The sequence below is a fragment of the Mustela putorius genome, unplaced genomic scaffold, assembly GCF_011764305.1.
Source record: "Mustela putorius furo isolate JIRA1106 unplaced genomic scaffold, ASM1176430v1.1 tig00000040_pilon_pilon_pilon, whole genome shotgun sequence".
NCBI lineage: Eukaryota > Metazoa > Chordata > Mammalia > Carnivora > Mustelidae > Mustela > Mustela putorius.
Window position 1 is genome coordinate 102,978 of NW_025421261.1, and position 27,831 is coordinate 130,808.

General features: G+C 35.4%; 1 protein-coding gene across 6 annotated transcripts in view; it reads right to left on the reverse strand.

Annotated features, from left to right (window-relative positions):
* CNOT6L (CCR4-NOT transcription complex subunit 6 like) overlaps positions 1-27,831 on the reverse strand; it is a 117,296-nt gene that overhangs the window by 69,762 nt on the left and 19,703 nt on the right. For 5 of the 6 annotated variants that reach the window (XM_045088787.1, XM_045087792.1, XM_045088150.1 and 2 more), the window contains exons 2-4: positions 6,362-6,483; positions 3,394-3,580; positions 1,804-1,889 (exon numbers count right to left, since the gene is read on the reverse strand). In XM_045088787.1, coding sequence (XP_044944722.1) covers positions 1,804-1,889; positions 3,394-3,580; positions 6,362-6,473 — 385 coding nt within the window. In that variant the 5' untranslated portion in view covers positions 6,474-6,483. Of the gene's footprint in view, positions 1-1,803; positions 1,890-3,393; positions 3,581-6,361; positions 6,484-27,831 lie in introns of those variants that run through there. The other variant, XM_045089485.1, reaches the window with a different exon arrangement.

Consider the following 27,831-nt stretch of genomic DNA (forward strand, 5'->3'; position numbering starts at 1 on the left):
TCAGTAGACAAAAACGACACCAGGATCAAAGACCAACAAAAACAGTAGCTTGGAAGATAAAGATTTTTAACTAGTAAAATAGAATGAAGGCCTGAGGAAATAATAGATATTCAGAATGATTCATTCAGTTGATGCTTAGTATAAATTTTATGGGAATCTATCTTTATGTGAGATAACACAGAATAGAGTTATGAAACAGTAGGATATGTAATATTTGCTTTTTCAGAACATCACATGGTACAAAGGGTAAATCACGGAGTTCAACAGTAAATTATTCATTTGTCACTGATGTGCTCTCCATCTATAATAGCAAGAGGAAAACAGCTGTTCTAATTGGTGTTAAAAGAAACAATATGTTGGTGCGCCTGAGTGGCTCAGTGGGTTGAGCCTCTGCCTTCGGCTCAGGTCATGATCCCAGGGTCCTAGGATCAAGCCCCGCATCGGGCTCTCTGCTCAGCAGGGAGCCTGCTTCCCTTCCTCTCTCTCTGCCTGCCTCTCTGCCTACTTGTGATCTCTGTCTGTCAAATAAATAAATAAAATCTTAAAAAAACAATATGTTGTTCTTAGAAACAAAAAAACTATTACAATCAGTATTATAGTGTAAATTTCATACTTCATGAATCTAAGATTATAAAAAATGACAGCAATTCCGTAATATTGTTTAATAGAAAAGAATCAACCTGTTCCCACTCCAACTCTAGCTGGATGGTTATTTCAACTATTTTTAAGAATAAGGTTTAGCATATATAGAGTAAGGTGAAGTGACCCAACAGTTGCTTTGGGTTCAACCTCAAGAAAATATTTTAGACGTACGTATCCTCTGGTTCACTTCATATGTAACAGAAAATATCAATGAAGTCCTACCTGGAGAAACTTAAGAGAGAAACTAAGAACACAAGACAGACCATTCATATAATTATGTAATTTACAAAAGGTTAACTGTACAAAGAAGTCTAATACCATTTCTGTCATTTCAACCAAAAATGTCAGGATTCTTTCTACTCATATTGAAGCTTCTTTCTTAATAAATAGTCCATTATACGACATAAGCAAAGCAAACAGAACGTGTTCACAGAGACTCAAACTGTCTTTGAAGAAGAAAAATAGTACAAGTGTTTACTTTGTAGGGCTTTGGTTAATTTTCATTCCTCATGAGCACAGAACAAAATGTTTAACCAACACAGTACATCTGTATTTAGTCCTCTGAATTCAAAATAAACTCTTCTTCCTATGCTATAAGAGGAAACTAAGACAAGTTTCAGTATTTATATGAATTAAGAAGGACTTTCATTCCAAGCTGATTAAGATGAGATTATCAAGGAGCATATATTGTGGACTGATACATTTTATTAAGAATAATCAAACTTATTAGGTATAGTTCATTTTACCATTATCATTTTCTCTCTCCTATCCAATATGTCAATACAATTTTATCTATTCTATCAAAACTTGACATGGATCATTCTGGTTAGGGTTTACTCTATTGAGTCATTCCTTTAAAAGGGCAGTGGGATGAACTAGAATGTTAAATTTAAAATATCTCCTCTAATATCATATTTCTTAGAAAATTAAACATGACATACAAAAAATAAACCTCCCTATACAAGTTTATTAAAATGATGGCAGCATGCTGAAATTCTGAAACTCAATTTGATAATGAAAACCCACTTTATTTCAAAAGAAAGCAGATTTACATTCTCAAAATTGTGCTAAACATGACCCATACTGTAACCAAAATTAGCTTTAAAAGGCTCACAAACACTTCAATACTGAGATCTTGTCATCTCTTAAAAAATCACTCACCTTTCAAACCTAGAGTTTGTAGCTGGAAGAGCCGACCAAGTTCATAAGGCAAAACCCGTAACAGATTGTTATTTAAAAGCAATTCCCTGTTTTAAAAATAAATAAAAACTGCTTAAATATATCAAACTTTATTAATATATAATTTATTAATATATTAACATATAAAATTTATATAAAAATATATTTATATAATATATAACTGTATAATGTATAATACATTTATTAATATATAAAGATATATCTATTAATATATAATTATTTTCTTAACCTTCCTTAATATACTATGAGTGATATTTACATTCAAGGCATTTTTTATACTTTTAATCCAAAAGTGTCGTTTAATATTAAAGTACCACAAAATGTGTTAGCTGACACAACTGTTAACAGTGTTTTTATAATTTACACATTCTCTAACACAGATTATTAAAAAGTTGTAAGAACTGTATATCATTCTTGGGCTAAATCCATCCCCTTTTCTCTCACCCAAATGGACAAGAGATACAAATCAGAGTGACAGGTATTCTCAGTACCCAAAGATAACCCATATCCTTGAATCCAGTCTAATTCATAGGAAAAAAAAGCCAATCACCTTTGTCAATTTTTATAACTAATAACTGCAATTACACTAAGATCTGACACAGAACATAAACACTGAAAATAAAACATAAGATAATACAGATAATAGAATACAGATAAGATCCACATTTATGATTTTGAAATTTTGGCCAGACTACAGACGAAATAAATAGCCCCTCATTAGACAGCTAAAAAGTACTTAAAAAAAAAAATAAGAAAGAAAAGAAAACCAACAAAAACATATAATAAGGAGATGGTGAGGAACAAGATTCTAAAACAATATATATGTTTAATTTTAAATTATTTTTAAATTTTTAAAAAATTACTTCTCAGCATATAAACATAGACAAGCAATCCCTGTTGATACTGAGAACATTTATACAAGGTCTTAAGGGACCTACAATTTTTTCCTATGAAGAGATTCTCAAAGAATCTCTTTGAGAGAGAGGCTCAGTGGATTAAGCCGCTGTCTTCGGCTCAGGTCATGATCTCAGGGTCCTGGGGTCGAGTCCTGCATCAGGCTCCCTGCTCAGCGGGGAGCCTGCTTCCCTCTCTCTCTCTCTCTGCCTGCCTCTCTGTCTACTGTGATCTCTCTGTCAAATAAATAAATAAAAATCTTTAAAAACAAAAAAAGAGTTGTGATATATAAGTATACTTTGCCTTACAGAACAAAGATATGTTCCTAAAAGTTACTACAAGAACAGAATATTTTCCCAATTATTTACAATTACCTTATCACACTCCTGAGCCTCAAGTGAGACTTAGTATTTTAACCCCAACCCCACCCCACCTCAAGTGTGTCAAAAGAAATATAAGCACATTCTAGCTAGAAACCTTTAAGTTAAAGGAAATATTCAGTGGAAGCCAACTCAAGCACTATGTTTAGACAGTTTATATCACTTATTTTTAAACACATATGGAAATCCTCCTGTAAGAGGAGTACTATCTCATAATTTTCTTATTTGGTAAATGCAGAATTTTATATAGTAAGTCCTATCTATACTATTTTCTTACCTGAGAGACACCATGTTTCCTAGTTCTGCTGGTAAACTTCTGAGTTTATTGGATGACAGATCCAGGTAAACCAGATTATGAAGCTTGGCAATATCAGGTGGAATGCGACTAAGGTAATTGTCATTTAGGTGCAGTGCTGTCAAGTGTGTCAATGACCAAAGTGATGTACTTAAGCTCCGCACTCTACCTAAAAGGCAAAATACTGAAGCATTAAGTTCAACGCCTAAGACAAAGACTAAACTTTAAGAAGTAAAAAGTGAAGAGAAAAAAAAGAGACTACAATGTATACAGATACTATTTATCTTTGACGTTTAATTTTGTATTAATGCCATTTGATTGCTTCCAAACACACCTAGCCCTTCTTTAATTTCATTCCATTTCTGCCTGACAACCATTATTTCCTCATGAACCGTCCATGCATTAAATGAGATGCAGCATAACGAGGCCCTTGGAGTCAGGGTGATGAGAAGCTCTCAAGAAAAACACGGGCCTGACTTAAGCTTTTATGATAGAATCGTCTTGAATTTTATTTTAAGGCACAGTCCTAACAAAAGTACTTCTTACATACCCTACAAAAAGTATGTAGTGCAAGGCTTATCCATAATTTGGGCCTGGGTTATTCTACAAACTTAAAAAAGATAAGAGCAATAGATTCAAAACCAACCTTAGGTTGATCACTAGAAAACCATTTTACCCCTAAAGGACTTACCTTTCCCCAGATTTCTGATGGTGTAATTAACAACTCTGGTTTAAGATTTTGCATTAAATGCAACATACTCAAGTGAAATGGTCACACTTTAAGCTTTAGCAATCAGTCAACATCGGACAGCTCAATGATGCAACATGTATCAGAAAACAACAGAAAACCTATTTCAGAGTCCTGACTTTTACCACTTACTAGCTATATAAACCTAGGAAAATCACCCAGCCACAGCTGCTCTAAAATGTGTATTATCTTAATAATTTATAAGAAGATCATTTTATAAACATTACAAAAATAAAACAGAATTTAACTTTATATCAGTATTGAAATAACAGACTTTGATTAAAAGAGCAATGGAACGTAGAGAGGGCCCAAAATCTCAAACAGTAAATGCTAGCTACCAACCAGTAAACTCAAGCTTACATCTGTTGGGGTTCTTTCTCTCACAGGTTTCTTTATGCTGTATAAAAGCAGGCTTAAAGTGCCAGGATTTTGTATTTATAGGACCAAAAGGTTTCAAAGTGAAGAGAGGCTCTGGCAAAAGAAACTTATTTCAGTTGTACCTAGGATTTAATCAGGTGGTTCTCAATCAGTGGCAATTTTACTCCTTAAAGGACTTTGGCAATCTGGAGACATTCTTGGTTGTCAAAACTAGAAGAATGCTACCAGCATCTGTTGGGTAGAAGCCAGGAACACAGAACACTATGCTGTACAAATGAAACTAATGCATCATTGTGTGTCAGCTATACTTCAATTTAAAAAATTATAATTTATGTGAATTACAGTCCTAAAGATCTCCACTGATATGCATTATGGCAATCTTTTATCCCATGTGTGTTTTAATGGAATTCTTTACAAGATGGCAATATCTCATGCTAATACTCACATGTATTTAAATGTTATAGATGTTAATACTAACATATTTAAACATATATATGGAAAACTATCATATTAAGGACCCAAATTGCTGGATAACTATTTTCATTGTCAAAATTCCAGTATCATGTCTACCATGAAATTAATGTCCATTAAATCTTTAAAAAAAGAGACAAGTGGTGCTACTGGCACCTAGCGGGTAAAGACCAGGAACAGCTGAACAACCTATACTGCACACAATTGGCCCCGACCACAAAGAACTATCTGGCCCTACATGTCAGCAATGCCAAGTTGAGAAACCCTCGGTTAATCCATTAGGATTTACTCATATTCATTCTGCTCATTACCAATCACCTATCCACCAGGTACCTTTTAGCTAAATGTACAGGTAATTCTTGCTATTGACACTATAATGTGGTTAATACTTCCAAATGAAAGCCTACTGGAGGAAAAACATTCTACATATTATCTGTATTGTACCAATTCATAAAAGAAAGGCAGTAATTATATTCTATTTTCAATACTTTTAATTTTATAATTTTAGATTTACAAAAAAGTTACCAAGATAATAGAGTTCCTGTATACATCTCATACTGTTTTCCACTAATGTTAGCTTCTTATATTACCATTGTACATCTGTCAAAACTAGGAAACTAACACTGATACATTACTTGTTTTACTGGTACATTACTAATTTATAGATTTTATTGGATTTCACCAGTTTTTACACCTTTTTGTTTTAAGAGTCAATTCAAGACAGCCTTTTACCATTTCATCATCCTACCTTAGTCCCCTCCAGTCCGTGACAAAGACTCACTCTCTCCTTGTTTTTCATGACTTTGACAATTTCGAGAATTAGTAGTTAAGTATTTTGTAGAATGTCCTTTAGTTTGGGTTTGTCTGATTTTTTTTTCTCACTAGTAGACTGGGGCTGTAAGTTCTTAGAAATCATATTCTATTTTAACAAATCCTAAACATGAAAGGTCATGTAACACAGTGATTAGTTATTTGTAGAATAAACCAATAGCCTCTAGATTTCCTCCTCTGCCAAAACTAGGATGACAGAAGAATTGCAAATATTTCAATTTGCAAAAATAATTACTAATAGCCAAAACAAAATCTAGTATATCAAAGAACCTGGTTTACTGAGAAACTGAATTCCCATTGTCCTCAATTACAGATGCCACCCCTGGCCCAAGGTATTATCTCAAAAGAATGAACAGAAATAAAGATATTTAGTCACAGGTAAACTAAACACTAGTACTTCTGCATCCTGTATTTTCTCAGTTCACATATTTTAAAATGTACAACAAATAAATATGACAATATTCAACTGATGTTCATTATTGCTATTATATCCTAGATTAAATGCTTCAAGATTCCACTCACCCGAGATTTCTAATTCTGCCCAGTGAGATTTTTTCCCATTGGCTACCTCCTCTGCTGACATGATGGTATAAATTCTTCGAGGATCTGGAGGATCATATTTTTCCTTTGGCATCCCTATTAGTCTGTTTAAACAAACAAAAAAGATGACCATCAATTACTACATCTTATAGAAAAAAAAAAAAGAAAAATGGAATGGTAAGTTTTCTTTTCCTCTCCCCTTGCCAGGTTACTAAGTCATTTTCTACTACAAATTCTCACTAGAAGGAAAACACATCTGCAGTATGTTTGACTCTTGCAGAAACTCCATAACAGATGCCTAAGGCAAAATGCAAACAATGACACTGGATTTAACACTGAACTTTGTGGTTGCTTCCCAAACATCCATTCTATTCCAAACATCCATTCCCTTCTCCTTCCTTTAGTTGTCTTGCTTTCCTAAACTGACTAACCTTATACCAGTTCTCTGAATGGACTCTGACTAGTCAAAGAATATCAGAGTAATTCATGCTCTCGCCTCAGTGATACTCAAATATCTTATATCTAAGACAATCAACACAAGACATTCCTCTTATTGCAGAGATTAGTTCAGAAGTATCTAATAATCGCGAGGCTTAAGATTCATTCTATGTTTACGGAAGGAGCAGTCTTCTCTCTCCTGCCAGTCATGAAAGAAGAATATAGTCCACATGGTTATTGGGAAACTAGCCATAGAAGTAAGAGTCTAGAAAATAGAGAAACAAAGATCCCCCACCAAATCATACCACAGGGCTCCCAAACACTGGGCCTTTTCAGTACACAAGCCAATATACTTCACTTGTTGTTCAGGTTGTGTTTTCTGTTACTTGTAGTCAAAAGCATCCTACATAATGATATTTTCTTAGTATGAACCAGTCTTGGTTTGATCTGATGTTCTTAAGTAATGTAAGGCCTTTTCACTCTCAAAGTGTCCAACTTGGGTGGAGGGTGCACCTGAATGGCTTAGTCATTTAAGCATCCAACTCTTGACCTCAGCTCAAGTGTTGATCTCAGGGTCCTAGTTCAGCCCCAAGTTGGGCTCCACACCCAGTGTGGAGCCTATTTAAAAATAGTTTTTTTTAAAAAGTGTCCAAATTTGAAGATGGAGTTACATGGGCACCTTAACTGAAATGAATATTATATAATCTTGTTCACATAACTGCCAGAATAATCACCAAATGATCATGAGCGATGACAACTAGGTATAAAAGTCCTCAAGTGTGCAATGTATGAAGCATATGACAAATGGCCCTAAATGTAACCATTCAAGAGGTCCAACACAAGAATTACTGCTTAATTATTGGCAGAAAATAAAATTGAGCTCAGAGCTAGCAAGAAAAGCAAATGACAAAGCCCCAAGCCTGATTAAAGTCCTGCATGCTATCTGTAAATCACCTTGTTTTTTTTTTTTTGTAGTTGGTTCTTTGTTCATATTTAACACACACACACACCAAAACCAAATATGAGAGTGTTTCCAAGTAGAGTTTAGAACTTATGATTCAATGGAATTTACTTTCAGGTGGTCTAAAATTCATTACATAACAGAGAATAAATAAAAAGTAGTGGTATCCTAGTTGTTTCAAAAATACAGCTAGATCATGAACACAAAGTTTCCTACACCATATCTACTCTTTGTATTTAAGGTAAAATAGTCACTTTCCCTTTACCAAAAGGTGAAAAGAGAAAGTACTCCAGATTTCTTCACCTGTAACAGTAATTTGCTTCCAAGTTCCCAGGCTAAGCCCACTCCTTTAATTTTACCCCACAGTTTGGTTAATACTAACCCATATTTTATTTCCCATACATATCCAAGATCTTTGCACAGCGCACAAAGAATAGGATCATTTTCCACAGGGAAAAAAAAAATTGACTTCTACCACATTTGACCTATGTAAAATACTTTTCCCTTTTTGAAGAGTTTGTGAGAGAGAGAGAGAGCGAACAAGCAGGGGGAGCGGCAGGCAGAGGGAGAAGCAAAAGCTCCCCACTGGGCAAGAAGCATGATGTGGTACTCTGTCCCGGGACCCTGACATCATAACCTGAGCCAAAAGTAGGTGCTTAACCAACCAAGCCACCTAGGCATCCCATTTCTAAAATAAAATTTTTAGATGACAAGGTTTTCAGAATTTCCACTGTGCACAAGGCACCTGTATCTCTGTGAGTACTTCTGCAAGCTAATACAAGATTCCACAAAAACACAAGATTAAGCAAAGCCAAATCAAACAGATCCAAACTCAATGACATGCTACAAATCCATTCACTACATTGCAGATGGGTAAAAAATAAAGACAGCAAAATATGCAAAAACAAGAAAAAACAAACAAACAAACAAACAAGGAGCACCTGGGTGGCTCAGTGGGTTAAAGCCTCTGCCTTCGGCTCAGGTCATGATCCCAGAGTCCTGGGGTCAAGCCCCACATCAGGCTCTCTGTTCAGCAGGGAGCCTGCTTCCTCCTCACTCTGCCTACCTCTCTGCCTACTTGTGATCTCTGTCAAATAAATAAATAAAATCTTAAAAAAAAAAAAAACCTGTTCCATTAATTTTAGATCATTTTCATAAACCATAGAGCATGGGATCAGGGTCAACTTAATGTGGCTTTTAATCATGATATGTTCCTTAAGGGGACTATGAGTTATTTCTGTGTGAAGGCATATCCATTTTCTATTGCTATATAGTTCCTACCACAAAGTAGGGACTTAATATGTATTTGTGGAAGAGTACATGCTTTATAATCCTAAAATCTGCCACATTTCATTCTTCTTGCCTTTTCCACCTCACAGTTTTCAGTCAATACTTTTCTAAAAATCAATCCCAGGAAATGGTAATTAACTCACATATTCAACTCCCCTAAATATTTTAATAATTTGGACAGGTCAATAATTGCTCTATCTTCTTGGCCCTCTAATTCTAATTTTGAAAACAACTACTTTACAAAAGCTTTTTTTTTTTTTTAAAGATTTTATTTATTTATTTGTCAGAGAGAGAGTGAGTGAGAGCGAGCACAGGCAGACAGAGTGGAAGGAAGAGTCAGAGGGAGAAGCAGGCTCCCTGCAGAGCAAGGAGCCCGATGTGGGACTCGATCCCAGGACGCTGGGATCATGACCTGAGCCAAAGGCAGCTGCTTAACCAACTGAGCCACCCAGGCGTCCCAAAAGCTTTTTTTTTTTTTTCCATAAATTCCCACCTTCCTAATTCCACTAAAATTTACAAAATCTGTACCCGCAAAACAAATCCATGGAATGTTCACCAGTGTTTACATGTAAAACCAAAGTAATAATACTGTCATACTAGGGGTCAGAAATCTCTTTCAAATTTTAGGAAGCCAATGAAAATACAAGTCACTTAATGCAAAATGAATATAGATTTGGAGAGTCTGATTAAAGCTGTAATCTAGGGAACGCCTGGGTGGCTCAGTTGGTTGAGCAGCTGCCTTCGGCTTAGGTCATGATCCCAGCGTCCTGGGATGGAGTCTCACATTGGGTTCCTTGCTCAGCAGGGAGCCTGCTTCTCCCTCTGTCTCTGCCTGCCATTCTGTCTGCCTGTGCTCACTCTCTCTCTCTGACAAATAAACAAAACCTTAAAAAAAAAAAAAAGCTGTAATCTAGGGGCACATGGGTGACTCAGTTCTTGGGTGTCTACCTTCAGCTCAGGTTGTGATCCCAGGGTCCTGGGATTGAGTCCCGCATCAAGCTCCCTGCTCAGTGGGAACCCTGCTTCTCCCTCTCCCATTCCCCCTGCTTGTGTTCTCTCTCTATGTCTCTCTGTCAAATAAATAAATAAAATCTTTAAAAAAAAAAAAAAGGCTGTAACATCTTACATTTGGGTTAACTAACAAGCAATTTAGTAGAGTCTATAGTTCTGGTGATCATTACTGTCTCAAACATCAGATTTTCAAATATGCTGCCAAAGACATAGAGAATTCACATTTGGGTAACTTAATTAAGTTATACATGAACTTAATTCAGTTAATACTGAAGCCTCCTATTCAGCTTTATTTTCCCTCCTCAGTTCCTCAGCATCAGCTTTTCACATTGGAGACATACCACAAAAACCTACTTTAAAATAAGGTGAAATATAAAATAATTCAAATGTAATTTAACTCTCTAAACATGATACTGATAGTGTAGGAATTTCAAATAGTCTCATAGGTCGTTCTAAGGCTTAAATACTGAGTTTTTCTATCCAAATACTGGTATTTTTCTATCCATAAAATAGGAATGATTCATTTTGGAAAGCTTAACAGCTAATTCCTTATCTTCTTTTTCAAACTGATGAAACAAGTAGGTTTTTGAATTGGTTTTTCTATGGGTTCTAATTTTTACATCTTATATCAGTTCCCAAAAGATCCTACTGTTACATCAACCTAATTTATACTAGGGATCCTGCTCACGTAGCGGAGCACAATAAAAGCCCCTTTCACAACATAGCCTGTTTAACTTCCCAGTCCTCAATCCTGTTCCAACACTATAAAAAATATTCCACCTAACTCCCCAAATGCTAACTACATAAGTTTCTTTAAACCTGCCATCTACTTTTCATTCACTGAACCTTAGGGTATCACTTACATGACCCCCCCAGATTCTACTGCAAAATTTCTGAGAGTTACCATCAGTCCTGGGCCAAGAACCTAACTACGTCATACTTCTTAGTTCCTACATGAAGAACCCTAAAAGTAAACTAGTCATAATCTCCACCACTTAAGACTGATTAATCATTACCACACAGTGAAGATTCTCATTAGTTTATTTCTCAGTCTTCTGTTACACAGGAAAAATGTCATGTAAACTCATAAAATACAAACTGTATGGAAAATGTACTCCAATTTTTTTCAGTGATGAGCAATATTTAAGATTTATTTACTTTACAAAGAGAAAGCATGCGGGGCACCTGGGTGGCTCAGTGGGTTAAGGCCTCTACCTTCGTCTCAGGTCATGATCCCAGAGTTCTGGGATAAAGCCCCACATTGGGCTCTCTGCTTGGCGGAGAGAGGCTTCCTCCCTCTCTCTGCCTACTTGTGATCTCTGTCTGTGAAATAAGTAAAATCTTTTTTTTTTTTTTAAGATTTTATTTATTTATTTGACGTACAGAGATCACAACTAGGCAGAGAGGCAGGCAGAGAGCGCGAAGCAGGCTTCCCGCTGAGTGGAGAGCCCGATGTGGGGCTGGATCTCAGGACCCTGAGATCATGACCTGAGCTGAAGGCAGAGGCTTTAACCCACTGAGCCACCCAGGAGCCCCAAATAAATAAAATCTTTACGAAAATAAAAAAAAAAAGAGCATGCAAGAGTAAGCAGGGGGAGGGGCAGAAGGAGAGAGAATCCTCAAGCAGAAGACTCCCTTGTGAGCACAAAGCCCTATCTTAATCCCAAAATCCTGGGATTATGATCTGAGTCAAAATCAAGAGTCGGCAGCCCAACCAACTGAGCCACCCAGGTGCCCCCAGTTACAAGCAATATTATATGTAGCACCTGAGCTACTTTGCCCTAGAAAAATTTAAATTGGATTTTCCAAAACCATAAATAAAATGCAAAATGCTTATATATCATGTTGTTTTAGTGAATAGCATATTATAAAACATATATGAAATACACCCAAATATACTATTACTAAGGAATCCCAAATCTCAGAGTTTATATCTGAGGCTAATAAAATAACACAATTTAACTTCTCCCCTTCCAAAACAAACAAACAAACAAACAGACAAAAAAACTCATCTGAGCCAAATCAGAGCAAACAATTAAAGGCTAGAACTGAACTTCTGTTATTACTGGTTATCTTGAGCAACTTACAAAAACAGAACAGCCAGTATAGTACATATAAAGATGTATGTTTTTTACTGTTAAACCAGAGCTTCCCTCTCACCATCCTATCTAAATTTAAGGTCATTTTATTCAATTCTATAGTTCACCACAATTACTATTATTTCATTCAGAATTCAGTCTAAGAAAGAAAGAATACTACAACTATCATAGACTGCTTCATAATGAATACTCAACACTAAAATACAAATTATTAGACACATATTTATTTCCATACAAATATTAAGTGGTCATCTCAACTGCAGTTTGCAAAGCAATCTTTGGCAGAAATGCTGCTGGCAAAGTTCCCAAAGTTGGAGGAAGACAAAATTCAATTTTTAAAGATTTTATTGATTTGAGAGAGAAAGGGAGAAAGAGAGATATCATTGGGGGGAAGGAGGGGTAGAGGTAGAAACAGACTCCACTGAGCAGGAATCCCAAAATGGAACTTGATCTCAGGACCCTCATATCATGACCTGAGCTGAAAGCAGATGCCTAACCAGCTGAGTCACCCAGGAGTCCCTGGAGGAAGATAAAATTAAGCCCACATTAGATATTTCTACCTACATTTTAGAGCAAGATGTCAATGATTTATACATTTTAAATATCTCAGATAAATCTGTTCTTATACTGGCATTTATTCCCAAAGGTTATGAAACACATTATGTTATTTAGTGAATAACCCACCTAACATCCATGCTTCCCATCTGGCCTTAAGCATTAAGACTGATTTCCTTTCTGGGTACCTGGGTGGCTCAGTTGGTTAAGCAACTGTCTTAGGCTCGGGTCAGGATCCCGGAGTCCCAGGATCGAGTTCCACATTGGGCTCCCAGCTCCATGGGAGTCTGCTTCTCCCTCTGACTTTCTCACCTCCCATGCTCTCTCTCACTGTCTCTCTCTCAAATAAATAAATAAAAATCTTTAAAAAAAAAAAAAGACTATTTTCCTTTCTGAAAAAATAAATCTAAGTTTACCTTCTTTAATGAAGCAAAATAACCGTGGAGCTGCAACATTTCTGAAGTGTCTAGTTCCTCATCAGTATCTATTTTTAACTACATACAACTTTTTTAATTTTTTTAAAGATTTTATTTATTTATTCGACAGACAGAGATCATAAGTAGGCAGAGAGGCAGGAAGAGAGAGGGGGGAAGCAGGCTCCCCGCTGAGCAGAGAGCCCGATGCGGGGCTCGATCCCAGGACCCTGAGATCATGACCTGAGCCAAAGGCAGAGGCTTAACACACTGAGCCACCCAGGCACCCCATCTGTATACAATTCTTAATCATTATAATTGTTACACAAAATTTGTTCCTTCCCTGAATGGGCTCACCATCTGATATTAAAAAACAGTACCTAGCAAATCACACTACACATAGTAGGATCATATTGTTAAAAATTAGGATTGATGACACGCAAGAGCTTAGAAGAAACCCTGAGATAATGATGTCATTAGCATTCCCCGCTCTACTTCTATACCAAGGGCCTCTCTGGATGACATTTGTCTGCAATAACAAATTCAACTAAAGTCCACAGACCATAATCATGCGAACATTCAAAAAGAACCCCAAAGTTTTCATGAGTGTCTCCCACTCTAAACAAAACACTAAACACTATTCTAAACAAAGCAAAACAAACCCATGTTTTAGGACGGTAAAATCACACATGACTATGAAAAAAAAAAATCTCAGATCTTTGGAATTTCATGTTTCTGACCAGTTTAACATTTATTCAACAAATATTTATTGCAGGTCTACTACCACCATGTATTACACCAAGCACTAAAACTTCTACAGTAAACAAGATAACCAACATCTTTGCCCTCATGTAGCTTATACCATTTTCATAGCACTATTTGAAAAATAAAATATAGAATATATATTTTACTTTCAAACAATTCTATAAAGAATTTGGCATTTCTTGTAATTCCTTTTCACTCTTATTACTCCCTCTTGTCACTATGCTGAGAGAGTACAACTAAAGGGAAAATAAAACATCCTTATCACAAAGGATGAGGGTAATGAAGCTAATCCTTGAACAATGTTGGGTTTGAACTGCTTAGTCCTATTTCCAAGCAGACCTTTTTTTAATAGTACCATAAATGTATTTTCTCTTCCTTACAATTTTCTAAATACCATTCCCTTCTCTCTAGCTTACTTTATCATAAGGATAAGTATATAACATATATAACTGCTAATTGACTATTTATATCAGTAAGGCTTCTAGTCAACAGTAGGCTTTTACTGGTTATGCTTTAGGGCAGTCTAAAGTTATACCTGAGTTTTTAAATATATGGGGGATTGGCATTCCTAACCTCCAAGTCATTCAAGGGTCAACCCTAGCAAGTAATCTATACAATGGTCAAGGACAAGTGGAAAGAACACAGTTCCCAAAACAAGAATGGCAAGTTTTAACACTGGGGAACAGACCAAAGACAACCAGGTTAAAACTTATCAGTACATTTAATATAAGGTGATAGCAAATACTTGCTGAACCCAGAGACATTATTTCTTCTATGATCCTAACTGAGAAACCAAATTTTTAGATAACTGTTTAGTAACGAGGACTGTTTTGGTCTTTAAAAATACTTGGACTTGGGGGTACTGGCTGGCTCAATCAGAAAAGCATGCAACTCTTGATCTTGAGGATCATGAGGTTAGCCCCATGTTGGGTGTAGAGATTACTAAAAAAATAAATTTTAAATAAATTTTAAAAAATAAAAATACTTGAATTCAATAGGTCTTCTTTCTAGATGGTTTATTCTTAAGAATCTACTTCAAATCCCAAACCAAACTAGTTACCTACCCAAACAAAATGCATAGGCATACATGACAATAAAGCCCCTGGATGAAAATGAGATGTCATAATAGTTTCTATACTTCTATCTAAAGGTAATATGGTAGCCCACAATGATAGCTAAAGGAAATTTCTAATTCTATAAAGGGGTAAAGGCACAGTTTACTTGTCAGCTAAAGTACTATGAGGGAAAAAAAAAAAAGAATCAAAATATAACTCCTTTTCTACACATTCGAAATTTTCTCTCATATGGGGGATACCAGAAAACAAGAGCAGCAACACAAAACAAATAAACACTAAAAGGAAAAACAGAGACGTGGGATTATAAATCAATCACTTCAAAATTCCAAAATAGGGGTGCCTTGGTGGCTCGGTCGGTTGAGCATGTCTTTGGCTCGGGTCATGATCCTAGGGTCCTGGGATCCTGGGATGGAGCCCGGTGTCGGGCTCTCTGCTCAGCGGACAGCCTGCTTGTCCCTCTCCCTCTGCCTGCTGCTCCCCCTGCTTGTGCTCTGTCAAATAAATACATAAAATCTTAAAAAAAAATTTCCAAAATATTTAGATGACTTTCATTTTGTTTCATCAGCATCCAATTTGACTAACCAAACCATTATAACGCTAACATTCTAAATTAGATCTTGGTCTCTACCTAACAGTCACTATGCTTTAATGCCTCTTGCATTTACTTATTATTCTCTCCCACCTACCTAAACATACTGAATACAATCTAATTATCCTGCAGAGAACAAGAGGTAATTAGACTAGATTAGAATTTTCACATCAATTTTTCTAGGACTATGATTTCTTCCTCCCCTTTTAATCTTTCCACTTTTTCTGGTGTAACTTTTGTTTTCTATTTCCTATGATGTATACATTTTCATTTCTTTCAATTCCTATCCACACTTCATGACTCAAGTCCTCTGTCACCTCTTCTTCAGACTATTTCCCCATTTAAAAATCAACAAGCTAATTCTAAAATTTATACAGAGGAATCTAAAGTAGCCAAAACACTTTTGAAAAAGAAATAAAAACTTGTAAGTACCCACTATTTTAATGTTAGCACTTACTATAAAGATCTATTAATCCAGACAGTTTTGTATGGATGAAGGGACAGACTTCTATAGTTCGAAAGAACAGAACTGAGAAACTAGAAATAGAACCACACCTATACAGCCAATAGATTTTACGAAAATGTGCAAAGGTAATTCCAGAGAGATTAGTTGTTCTACCAACATTTGCTGAAAAACCTGACATCCACGTGCAAAAATAAATAATCATCCATCCATATCTTGTACTATAAACAAGCTTACAAGGATCATAAATTTAAATGTAAAACCCAAAACCATAAAACTTGTAGAAGAAAACATAAAAGAAAAATCTTGGGGCGCCTGGGTGGCTCAGTGGGTTAAGCCGCTGCCTTCGGCTCAGGTCATGATCTCAGGGTCCTGGGATCGAGTCCCGCATGGGGCTCTCTGCTCAGCAGGGAGCCTGCTTCCTTCTCTCTCTCTCTCTCTCTGCCTGCCTCTCAGTGTACTTGTAATTTCTCTCTGTCAAATAAATAAATAAAATCTTTAAAAAAAAAAATCTTTACGACCTTACATTAGGCAAATATTTCTTAGATAAAACACAGAAAGTATGCTCCATTGAAGAAAAATACTAAACTGAATTTCACAAAAATTTAAAACTTCTCCTCTTTGAAAGATGAATGAAAAGGCATGCCCAGAACTGAAAATAAGTATTTACAAAACACAAACCTGAAAAAGCACTCCAGAATATATAAAGAACTCTCAAAACAAAATCATAAGAAAAACACCCTAATAAAGAAACTGGCAAAAGATTTCAACGGCACTTCACTAAAGAAGATATACAGATAAAAAATAAGCATATGGAAAAAATGCTCAACTGTAGGCATTTGAGAAATGCAACTTAAAACAACAATAAGATACCACTGCATGCCTACCAGACTGAGTAGATTAAAAACTTACAATACCTATGGCCAACAAAGATGCATCAACAACCATCCTTGTGTGTATGTTTATATATACATGTACATATTCATTTATATTTTTATAAATAATATTCATGCATGCATGCACACACACATTCATGCATACATACATACATATACTCTCACATTTCACTGGTAGAAAGCAAAACAGTACTGCCACTTTGGAAGGGAGTTTGGTTGTTTCTCACCAAGTTAAACATACTCTTATATAACCAGCAATTCCACCCTTAGGTATATAGCCAAGCAAAATAAAAACTTACATTCACAAAAACCTGTCATAAATGTTAGTAGCAACTTTATTTATAAGCCAGCACACTTGGAAACAACTCAAATATCGTTCAACTGACAATTAAATACTAACTATAGTACAGTCACCCAATGAAATACTACTCAGTAATAAAAAGGATAGAATTAATGACAAAAACAAATATGGATGAATGTCAAATACATTATGCTAAATTAAAAATACCATTACCATACTTAAAAGGCTATGTATAATGTATCTCACCATAATAAAGACCATATGACAAGCCCACAGCAAATATTTTCAATGACAAAAGCTGAAAGCTTTTTCTTTATCATCAAGAATAAGACAAGGAAGCTCACTCTTGCCATCTTTAATGAACACAGTACTGGAAGTTATAACCAAAGCAATTAGGCAAAAAAGTAAACGGCATCCAAACTGTAAAGAAAGTAAAACTGTTTGCAGACAATGTGACATTAGATATAGAAAACCCTGGAGATTCCACCAGAAAACTGCCAAACTAATAAATTCAGTGAAGTTGCAATATACAGAATATACAAAACTGTCTCATTTCTGTACATTCATTAACTATTAGAAATTATGAAAGCAATCCCATTTATAATTGCATTAAAGAACGAAATACCCAGGAAAAATTTAAGTAAGGAGATGAAAGATCAGTACAATGAAAACTGTAAGACACTGACGAGAGAAACTAAAGATGACACAAAGAAATGGAAAGATAATCCATGCTCATGAATTGGGAGAATATGGTTAAAATGCCCATAACACCAAAATAATCTACAGATTCAAAATAATCCGTATCAAAATTCCAATGGCACTTGCCAGAGAAATAAAACAAGCAATGCTAAAATTTGTATGGAACCACAAGCCACTAACAGCTAAAGCAATTTTGGAGAAAGAAGAACAAAGCTGGAGACATCATACTCCTTGACTATGAAGTATACTATAAAGCTATAATAATCAACACAGCATGGTACTGGCATAAAAAGACTCGTCAATCAATGTAATGGAATAGACAGCCCAGAAATAAACCCATATATATGATCAATTAATTAAAACAAAGGAGCTAAGAATATACAATGGGAAAAGGATAGCCTCTTTAACAAACTATGTTGGGAAAACAGAATAGGCACATGAAAAAAATGAAACTGGATCTATATCTTACACTGTATACAAGAACAACCCAAAATGGATTAAGGACTTGATCATAAGACTGAAACCATAAAATTCCTAGAACCTCCTTGACACGAGTCTTAACAACAATTTTTGAAATTGATACCATAATCAAAAGCAACAAAAAACAAACATATGGGAGTACCTCAAACTAGAAACCTTCAGCTTGGTAAAGGAAACCCATCAACAAAATGAAAAAACCTGCAAAATGGTAGAAAATATTTGCAAATCATATATCTAATAAGGGGTTAATATCCAAAATATACAAAGAACCCACACAACTCAACTGAAAAAACAACCCAATTAAAAAATGGGTAGACAATCTGAATAGACATTTTTCCAAGAACACCAACAGATACAGGACAAACAGCACTAATCATCAGGGAAATGCAATGAGACAACACCTGATTGAACAGCTATCATCACAAAGACAAGAGATAAGTGATGGTGAGGATGCAAAGTAAAGGGAACCCTTGCGTACTGTTGGTAGAAATGTAAACTGATGCAACCACTAGAAAAAAAAAAAACAGTATGGAGGTTCTTCAAAAAAATTAAAAATAGGGGGAGCATGAGTGATGCAGTTGATCAAGCATTCAACCCTTGGTTTCAGCTCAGGTCGTGACTTGAGACTAAGTCCTGAATGGGGTTCCACACTCAGCCTGGAGTCTGCTTAAGATTCTCTCCCTCTCCTTCTGCCCCCCCCCAAATAAAAAAATAAATCTTTAAAAAAATTAAAAATAGAACTACCACATGACCCAGAAATTCCACTTCTGGTTATATATCCAAAGGAGCAAGATCACTATCTCAAAAAGATATCTGCACCCCCCATGTTCACCGTAGCATTATTTACAACAGCCAAGACATGCAAACAAACTGTGTATCCATGTACTGGCAAATACCTGCATGAAGAAAATGTGGTCTAATACACATAGATACATACATACACACACACACACCCCCCAACACAGTGGATTTTATTCAGCCATAAAAAGGGAAAAAAGTCCTCTCACTTGCAACAACATGGTTGTCCTCTAAAGGTATTGTGCTAAGTGAAATTAGTCAGACAAATATTATATGATCTTATACATGGAACCTAAAAAAAATCCTGAATTATAGATGCAAAATAGACTGATGGGCAAAATAAGTAAAGGAGTTCAAAGGTATACGTTCCAGTTAAAAAGCATGTCCTGGGATGTAATGCACAACATGGTAATTATAGTTAATCTTGTGCTAAACACGTAAAAGTTGCTAAGAGAATAAACAGATCTTTAGGGGCACTTGGCTGGCTCAGTAGGTATAGCATAAGACTCTTAATCCTGGGGTCATCAGTTCTAGCCCACATCAGCTGTGGAGCACATTTAAAAATAAAAAGAGAAAGAGTAAATCTTTAAAGCTATTATCACAGGAAAAAAAATCTATGTGGTAACGAATGTGGACTAGACTTATTGTGGTAATCATTTCACCATATATACATAAATAAAATCATTATGCCATACAACTAAAACTAATAGAACATTCTATGTCAATTCCATCTCAATTCCTCAGGGACTACATACTGGATGAATCCATTTATAGGTCATTCCAGAACAATCAAAACTATTGGGACAGTGAACTGGTAAGTGGCTGGCAGGGGCTAAGGGTGGAAGAAGGGAGAGACTGAAAGAGGAATGAGGGAATTTTTCTGTGATGTGAACTAGATATACTGGCTAATTAGAATTAATCGTAATAGTACCCTCAGAAATACACTCGGGAAATAAACTGATAAATAATAAACTAATAAGCTGAGAAAAAAAATTGCTTTACCATCCAAGAAAGCGCTAAGAGAATAAAAAAAGGAAAATAAGCTAACAGGATGTAGGATTTCCCGACCTCTAACTTCTCGAGGCATTTAAAAATATGTTAGCCTAAAAACAGCATTAATTGACCAGCAAGTAAAATTACGTAAGTAAAATGCTGTGGATTTAACTTACTTAATGTCAAAGAGTCACAATAAATCAACTATATTATTGACTAATAAACGCCAACAGAGTTTAAGTGACCTCAATCATTTGAGAAGTAAAATCCCTCCCTCTCTCTTTCCCCTGCCCCCAACACACAGAGGAGAGGGGGATTACAAACAGTTAAGGATTGCTAAAAATTATCACACCAAGTATAGAGAAATTGCGTTGTATAGGAGAGCAGAGAAAAAATCATGGGAAATTCAAAAATCTGTTTTGCTTTCCTGACTCCTTCAATAGATTGTTTTCCTAACATAAATGCCTGCCAGCCATAAGAGAGTCTAATAATAAACATGATACTATTAATTCTTGTTGCCTCCTTACACTGCCTTTTACTTTCTTCTGCTCAACAGCATTTCTTCTGGTCATACTTCCAAGTTGGCCCATATCTTCTACTGAGTCAGTTGTCACATTCTTACAGAAATTACAAATGCCTTAAAAGCCCTATACTTATATGAAATATAAAAATATTCTTGTCACGATCCATCATAAAAGCAAATTACAGCACAGCACTGACTGTCATCACATTTTACCCAAGACTTTTAGCCTGCACAATTATAATTATTAATGTAGTGAACAGATCCCGTTAGCATAAGATCCAATTCTAAAATGTGTACTCATAATCTTCTTTGAAATTGAGAGACTCCACTTAAATAACCTCGAAATTCAGGATTCCGTAGGGTCAGCAACTAGCCTATCTACTAGCTCTAAAATAAATCTATCAGATTTTGAAAACATATGTGAAATATAAATACATATGAAAAACTACAAGAAATAAACGTAAGGTAGGAAATCTAGACAGACCATTCACCTAAAAGAATGATTTTATACCTCAGAAAAAAAACAACAAACTCCCAAATTTATGCTTTATGAGAGTTAATGAAAAATTCCTACTCAGCGATACTTGGTCATAATTTTAGAAATGTTTACTAGGCCATCCAAAACTCCCATTTAGATTCACAGACCTCTACCCCTGGGGATAAAAAATATATGTTTATAAAAAATAAAAAATTAATAAAAAAAAATTTCAGAATTAGGGGTACCTGGGTGGCTCACTCAGGTAAGCATCTGCCTGGGGCTCAGATCATATTCCCAGGATCCTGGGATTGAGCTCCATGTTGGGCTCCCTGCTCATTGGGGAGCCTGCTTCTCCCTCTCCCTCTCCCCTGACTTGTGTTTTCACTCACTCTGTGCTCTTTCTCTCAAATAAATCAAACTTTAAAAAAAAAAAAAAACTTCAGAATTAACATTTATTTAATGAAAAACACTATAATGTATACACAAATGGTTGCATTAAAAACATAAAATGTCTAAATTAATACTTACTTAATAAAAGACACTGCAATTTAATTTTTATACATAAATACATCAAATACAACAATTCAGTTCCATAAAACTAAGGTAGACAAATGAACTGCCTTAAGAGAAAAAAAAATTCCTAAAATTCAGTTGCCTCATGATTCTCTTTTAAGATGGGGAATTAGAGTACAAGAAATATACCAAATAATAAAACCCCATATTCTTTAGGAGACAGTTCTGGTATGAGTAAGTGAAAAATAACTCTCCAGTGATGGTTAGGAAGTGATGCCAGTCATTTCAAAATGGTGACAAAAATATGTAGAAGAGTAACGAAAAGGTTATATATTCGATACAATGTTAGTACAATTAACTTTAGCCAATTATTCTCCTTGCTTTAAAGATAAGAACTAGCTTCCAATATACCAGTAATTTGGTAATAACTATTTCGTGTTGATAATAACTACTAGAAGTTTCCTTTAACAACTACCTGAAAATTCTATTATTTATTTAAACACATGGACTTAAGCAATGAGTTTTTCAGAGTTACATAAAATATAAAATACTACAAAAATTATTTACCCAAGATTCTATCAGTTGATTCTAACACCTACCATCTGTGCTAATTTACAGTCTGCAATAAATAATCCCAAAGAAAAACATTAAGTTGCAATCAGTATAGTGTGGATATTTATATTTTTGTAGCCTAACCAGAAAACTGGTAATCTTTATTTAGTAAAAAGCATCTCTCCATAAACCAGAACACTCTATTCTCCAGTTATGGATGGGCCCTAATTCAATTTTTAAAAATCGTTGAACATCTAAGTATATGGAAAAGCATTCAAGATGTATCACTAACTCAAAACAAAAACTGACTGCATATACCATAACCCCATCTTTGTAAAGAAACAACATACACACACACACACACACACAAATTGTGTAGCAACAGGTATGAAAAGAGGTAGGAAAGAATGATAGGATTATGGGTAATTTTTATTTAGTTATATTCACTTTTATACATTGTTAATGTATTGTTCTTATAATACAAAGAAAGGACTTTTAATTAATAAACTTCATTTTTTAGGGCAGTTTTAGGTTCACAGCAAAATTGAGCAGAAACTAGAGAGTTCCCATAAGCTCTCCTTGTCCCCCACATGGTAAAACCTCCCCCACTATAAACATTCAGCGCCAGAGTGGTACATTTGTTACAATCAATGAACTTTTACTGACACATCATCACCCAAAGTTCATAGTTTACAAAAGGGCTCACTCTTGCTATTTTACATCCTATGGATGGCATCATATCTATGATGACAACTACAACTGTAACACCGTGCAGAATGATTTCACTGCCCTCAAAATCCTCTGTGCTCTATTCATCCCTCCCTCCCCTCTAATCCCTGGCAACCACTGAGCTTTTGACTGCATCTACTGTTCTGCCTTTTCCAGAAATGTTATGTAGCTGGAATCATACATTATCTAGCCTTATCAGACCAGCTTCTTTCACTTAGTAATACGCATATAAGCCTCCTCTATATCTTGCTATGGCTTGACTGCTCATCTTAGCATGTTATCAATACCGAGAAAGCTATGTATTACCTACAGACACCTGCAAAAATTCAAGATAAATAACAATCTTGTACTCTAAAAAATACAAAGATAAAAAAATACAAAGATAAAAGGAATTCTGCCAATAAGAAAGGTAATTTAAAAAGAACTTAGATTCACAATTAATGAGTTATGTAAAGTGATCACTGTCCATTTAAACATCCATATTTTCTTTGATCAAAGACAGTATTTTTAAGTATTTTTGTGAAATGTTTAGTTATTAAAAGCCTAAAGCCACAGAAGTAATACTATGGCATACAATTTCTCTAAGGTTTATTCATCTGTTATACCCATAATATTCTCCTAAAGCTTTTTCCTATGAATGTAGTATATTTTCCTCTATAAATCATTCATTTATATATATGAATATATATAAAAATACCATGTTACATATGTATGTATGTATGTATGTATATAACAGTACTTTTTTAAAACTGAAAAGTACTGCATCTAAAGGAAATGCTAAATGTTTTTAGAGATTCAAAACCATAGTCTTCCCAGAATATAGATACATACACACAACTAAAACATAAAACATTATTTTTAAAAGGGTGTTTTAATAACATAGTACCAAAAACACTTCACTATGTATTCATTTTTCAATTATTCAATAATCTTTTTAATATGAGAATTCTTTTTCTTTAAGATTTTATTTATTTATTTGACAGAGAGAGATGACAAGGAGGCAGAGAGGCAGGCAGAGAGAGAGGAGGAAGCAGGCTCCCTGCTGAGCAGAGAACCCAACGCGGGGCTCCATCTTAGGACCCTGAGATCATAACTGGAGCTGAAGGCAGCGGCTTAATCCACTGAGCCACCCAGGCGCCCCTCAATTATTCAATAATCTTAATTCAAATAAAATTTTATAATGTGCACATTTTCTTCATTCCTAAAAACATAACTGATTTGTACTGATACATGAAAAATAATAAACTGGATTATTAATATTTCCTTGTCACTTTCTTAAGACTAGACAATCAACAATTTAATCTCTATTTGTAGCATGTGTCTATTTCTGTGGTGCAAATACCTCCATGTGGTTTTGTGGTACAAAATTACCCTTATTTTGAAAGGCAGGTTTCAAGCTGTTAACAGGATGCCTACTAACATATCATCATATTGATTTCAGAAAAAAGTAACCTAAAAATTTTAACAGTAAAATATAGCAAAATAAGTAGAAAATGATGAGTTTTCAGGATTTGTTTCTAATATGGCTTAATTTTATGTTACATAATTTAATTTCTAATAGGTTGGATTCGATAATTGCCTTGCAAAATTCCTGAAAAATTAGCAACTAGCTCTTTCAATCCAGCCCAAGCCAACACTTAGCATACCACGAAGTCTATGAAACCCTGACTTCCCTCTCCTCACAGTTCCTTGAAATCATTCGAATCAAACATCAACTTGCTCCATGCTTTAGCAAGCAAAACTTAACTTACTTCTTTCTTCTCCATCTCCAAGGAGGTTCATTCATCAAGTAATAAGACATGAGTTGCTCTTTATGAGTGAGAAAGGAATTAAAATTTTACAAACAGAAACAGATGATCATATACAGTCCAGTGGTTTTCAACTTTGGATAGCCTTTAAGGAAGAAACAATATGATTCTACACAGGCTCTTCCATAAAGTTGGAAGTGAATATTATATAATATCAAAACCAGATAGCACATGGAATGTTCTTATAAAATTTTAGCAAATAAAATCTATAAAAAGGATTACATCATGCCAAGTTGTGATCATCTCAGGAAAACAAGGGCTAACATTTAAAAAAAATCAATACAGAGGCACCTGGGTGGCTCAGTGGGTTAAGCCTCTGCCTTCAGCTCGGGTCATGATCTCAGGGTCCTGGGATCGAGCCCCGCATCAGGCTCTCTGCTCAGCAAGGAGCGTGCTTCCTCCCCTTTCTCTCCCTCTGCCTGCTTCTCTCCCTACTTGTGATCTCTGTGTGTCAAGTAAGTAAAATTAAAAGAAAAAGTTATAAAAAATCAATATAATCCACTAATATTCAGATTAAAAAGCATTTTGAAAAATCTAACTACTATTCCTTTTTAATAAGAACTCTCATTTAAATAATAAAGGGGGAGGCCTGGGTGGCTCAGTGGGTAAGCCTCTGCCTTAGACTCAGGTCATGATCCCTAGGTCTGGGGATCAAGCCCCACATCTGGCTGCCTGCTCAGCAGAAAGCCTGCTTCTCCCTCTCCCAATCCCTGGCTTGTGTTCCCTCTCTCACTGTCTCTCTAACAAATACATAAATAAAATCTTAAAAAAAAAAAAAAACACACAAAAAAACTACAGGTCTCATCATACTTAACCGTTAATCTCTAAATGCTTTCCTGCTAAAATAAGGAACAAAGCAAGGATGTCTGCCCTCACTTCTTTTCAACTTTGTACTGAATATTCTAGCCCACACAATTAGACAAGAAAAAAGCATAAAAGGCATTTAGCCCAGAGGAGAATTAACTCATCTTAGATCTCAGACAACGGGTTTGTGTATATATAGAAAAGCCTATGGAAACTACAAAAAAGATTCAAGAACTAATAAGTTATTTAGTATTTCCCGCCAAAATCTATATTATTTAAAGTAACAAGCAACCAGAAACTGATTTTTAAAGTAGACTTCACAAAGAGCATGGAGCCCAACACAAGGGCTTGAACTCATGAGCCTGAGATCAAGACCTGAGCTAAGATTAAGAGTCTGATACTGGGTCACCTGGGTGGCTCAGTGTAATGGTTAAAGCCTCTGCCTTTGGCTCAGATCATGATCCCAGGGTCCTGGGATGGAGCCCTGCATAGGGCTCTGTGCTCAGCGGGGAGCCTGCTTCCTCCTTTCTCTCCGCCTGCTTCTCTGCTTACTTGTGATCTGTGTGTCAAATAAATTGAAAAAAAAAAAAAAAAAAAAAAAAGACTGGTTTGGGGCACCTGGGTGGCTCAGTGGGTTAAAGCCTCTGCCCTCCACTCAGGTCATGATCTCAGGGTCCTGGGATCGAGTCTCGCATCGGGCTCTCTGCTCAGCGGGGAGCCTGCGTCCTTCTCTCTCTCTTCCTGCCTCTCTGCCTGCTTGGGATCTCTGTCAAATAAATAAATAAAATCTTTAAAAAAAAAAAAGTCTGATACTTAACCAACTGAGTCACCCAGGTGCCCCAGAAACACATTTTTTAAATACTATTTTGCATCAAAAATTATATAATACTTGGGGATTAATATGAAAAGAAATGTGGAAAAATAGCATAATCCATAAAACTTATAAAATCACTAGGCTATACACCTGAAACTAATAGAACATTGTGTCAACTATATTCAGATTTTAAAAAAAAAGTTTGCAAAGTCTCAACACTGGAAACTATAACATATACTGACAAAAATTAAAGAGCTAAATAAATGGAGACATGCATCATCTTCACAGAACAGAAGATTCAACAGTGTTAAGATGTTAATTCTTGGGGCACCTGGGTGGCTCAGTGGGTTAAAGCCTCTGCCTTCAGCTTGGGTCATGATCTCAGGGTCCTGGGCTCTCTGCTCAGCAGGGAGCCTGCTTCCTCCTCTCTCTGCCTGCCTCTCTGCCTACTTGTGATCTCTGTCAAATAAATAAATAAAATCTTAAAAAAAAAAATGTTAATTCTTCCCATACTGATCTACAGATTCAGTATAACTTCAACCAAATCCCAGCATGTAATTTTTGCAGAAATTGACAAACTCATTCTAAAATGTAAATGGAGGATGTTATCCTGGTTATCTCAGTCAGTGGAGAAAGCAACTCTTGATCTCAGGGTCATGAAATCAAACCCTACACTGGGCGTACAGATTACTTAAAAATAAAATCTTAAAAATAAATAAATAAAAACAAAATGTATATGGAAGTATAAAGGACCTAGAATAGGCAAACAACTTTGAAAAGTAAAATCAAAATTAAAAGTTTATACTACCTGACTTCAAGAGCTACTATAAAGCTATGGTAATCATGGCAATGAGATATTAGCAAAAAGAAAAACAGATAAAGAGAACAGAATAGGGTCTAAAAGTAAATTCACATATATAAGGTCAATTAATTTTTCAACAAAGGTGCCAAGGCAATTCAATAAGGGAAAGGGGAATCTTTAATAAACAGTACTGGAACAACCAGACTGCCATATTCAAGCAAAGAAGCCACAACCTTTACCTCATACCACATACAATAATTAACTCAAGAAAAGTACCATCTATTAATTTTCATGCATTATTAATTCACCAATAATCACAACTATCCTACGTTGTAGGAGTTTTCATCATCTCTCATGTTAGAGAAGAAGGAGGATCTGTAAATAGGACACCTATTACTGTGCAGCTGACAACTCAACAAACTTAGAGAAAATACAAGAGAAACCACTTGCCCATTTCTCTAATAAATTCTCACACTAGCAGTTCCTTTTTTTCATTTCCTACTTCCTCACTAAAGCAGATATAAAATAAACAAGAAAAAATGGTTTGGGATTTTTTTCTATTTGTACGCCTATCCTCCAAATTCACTGTCAGCCTAACTCCA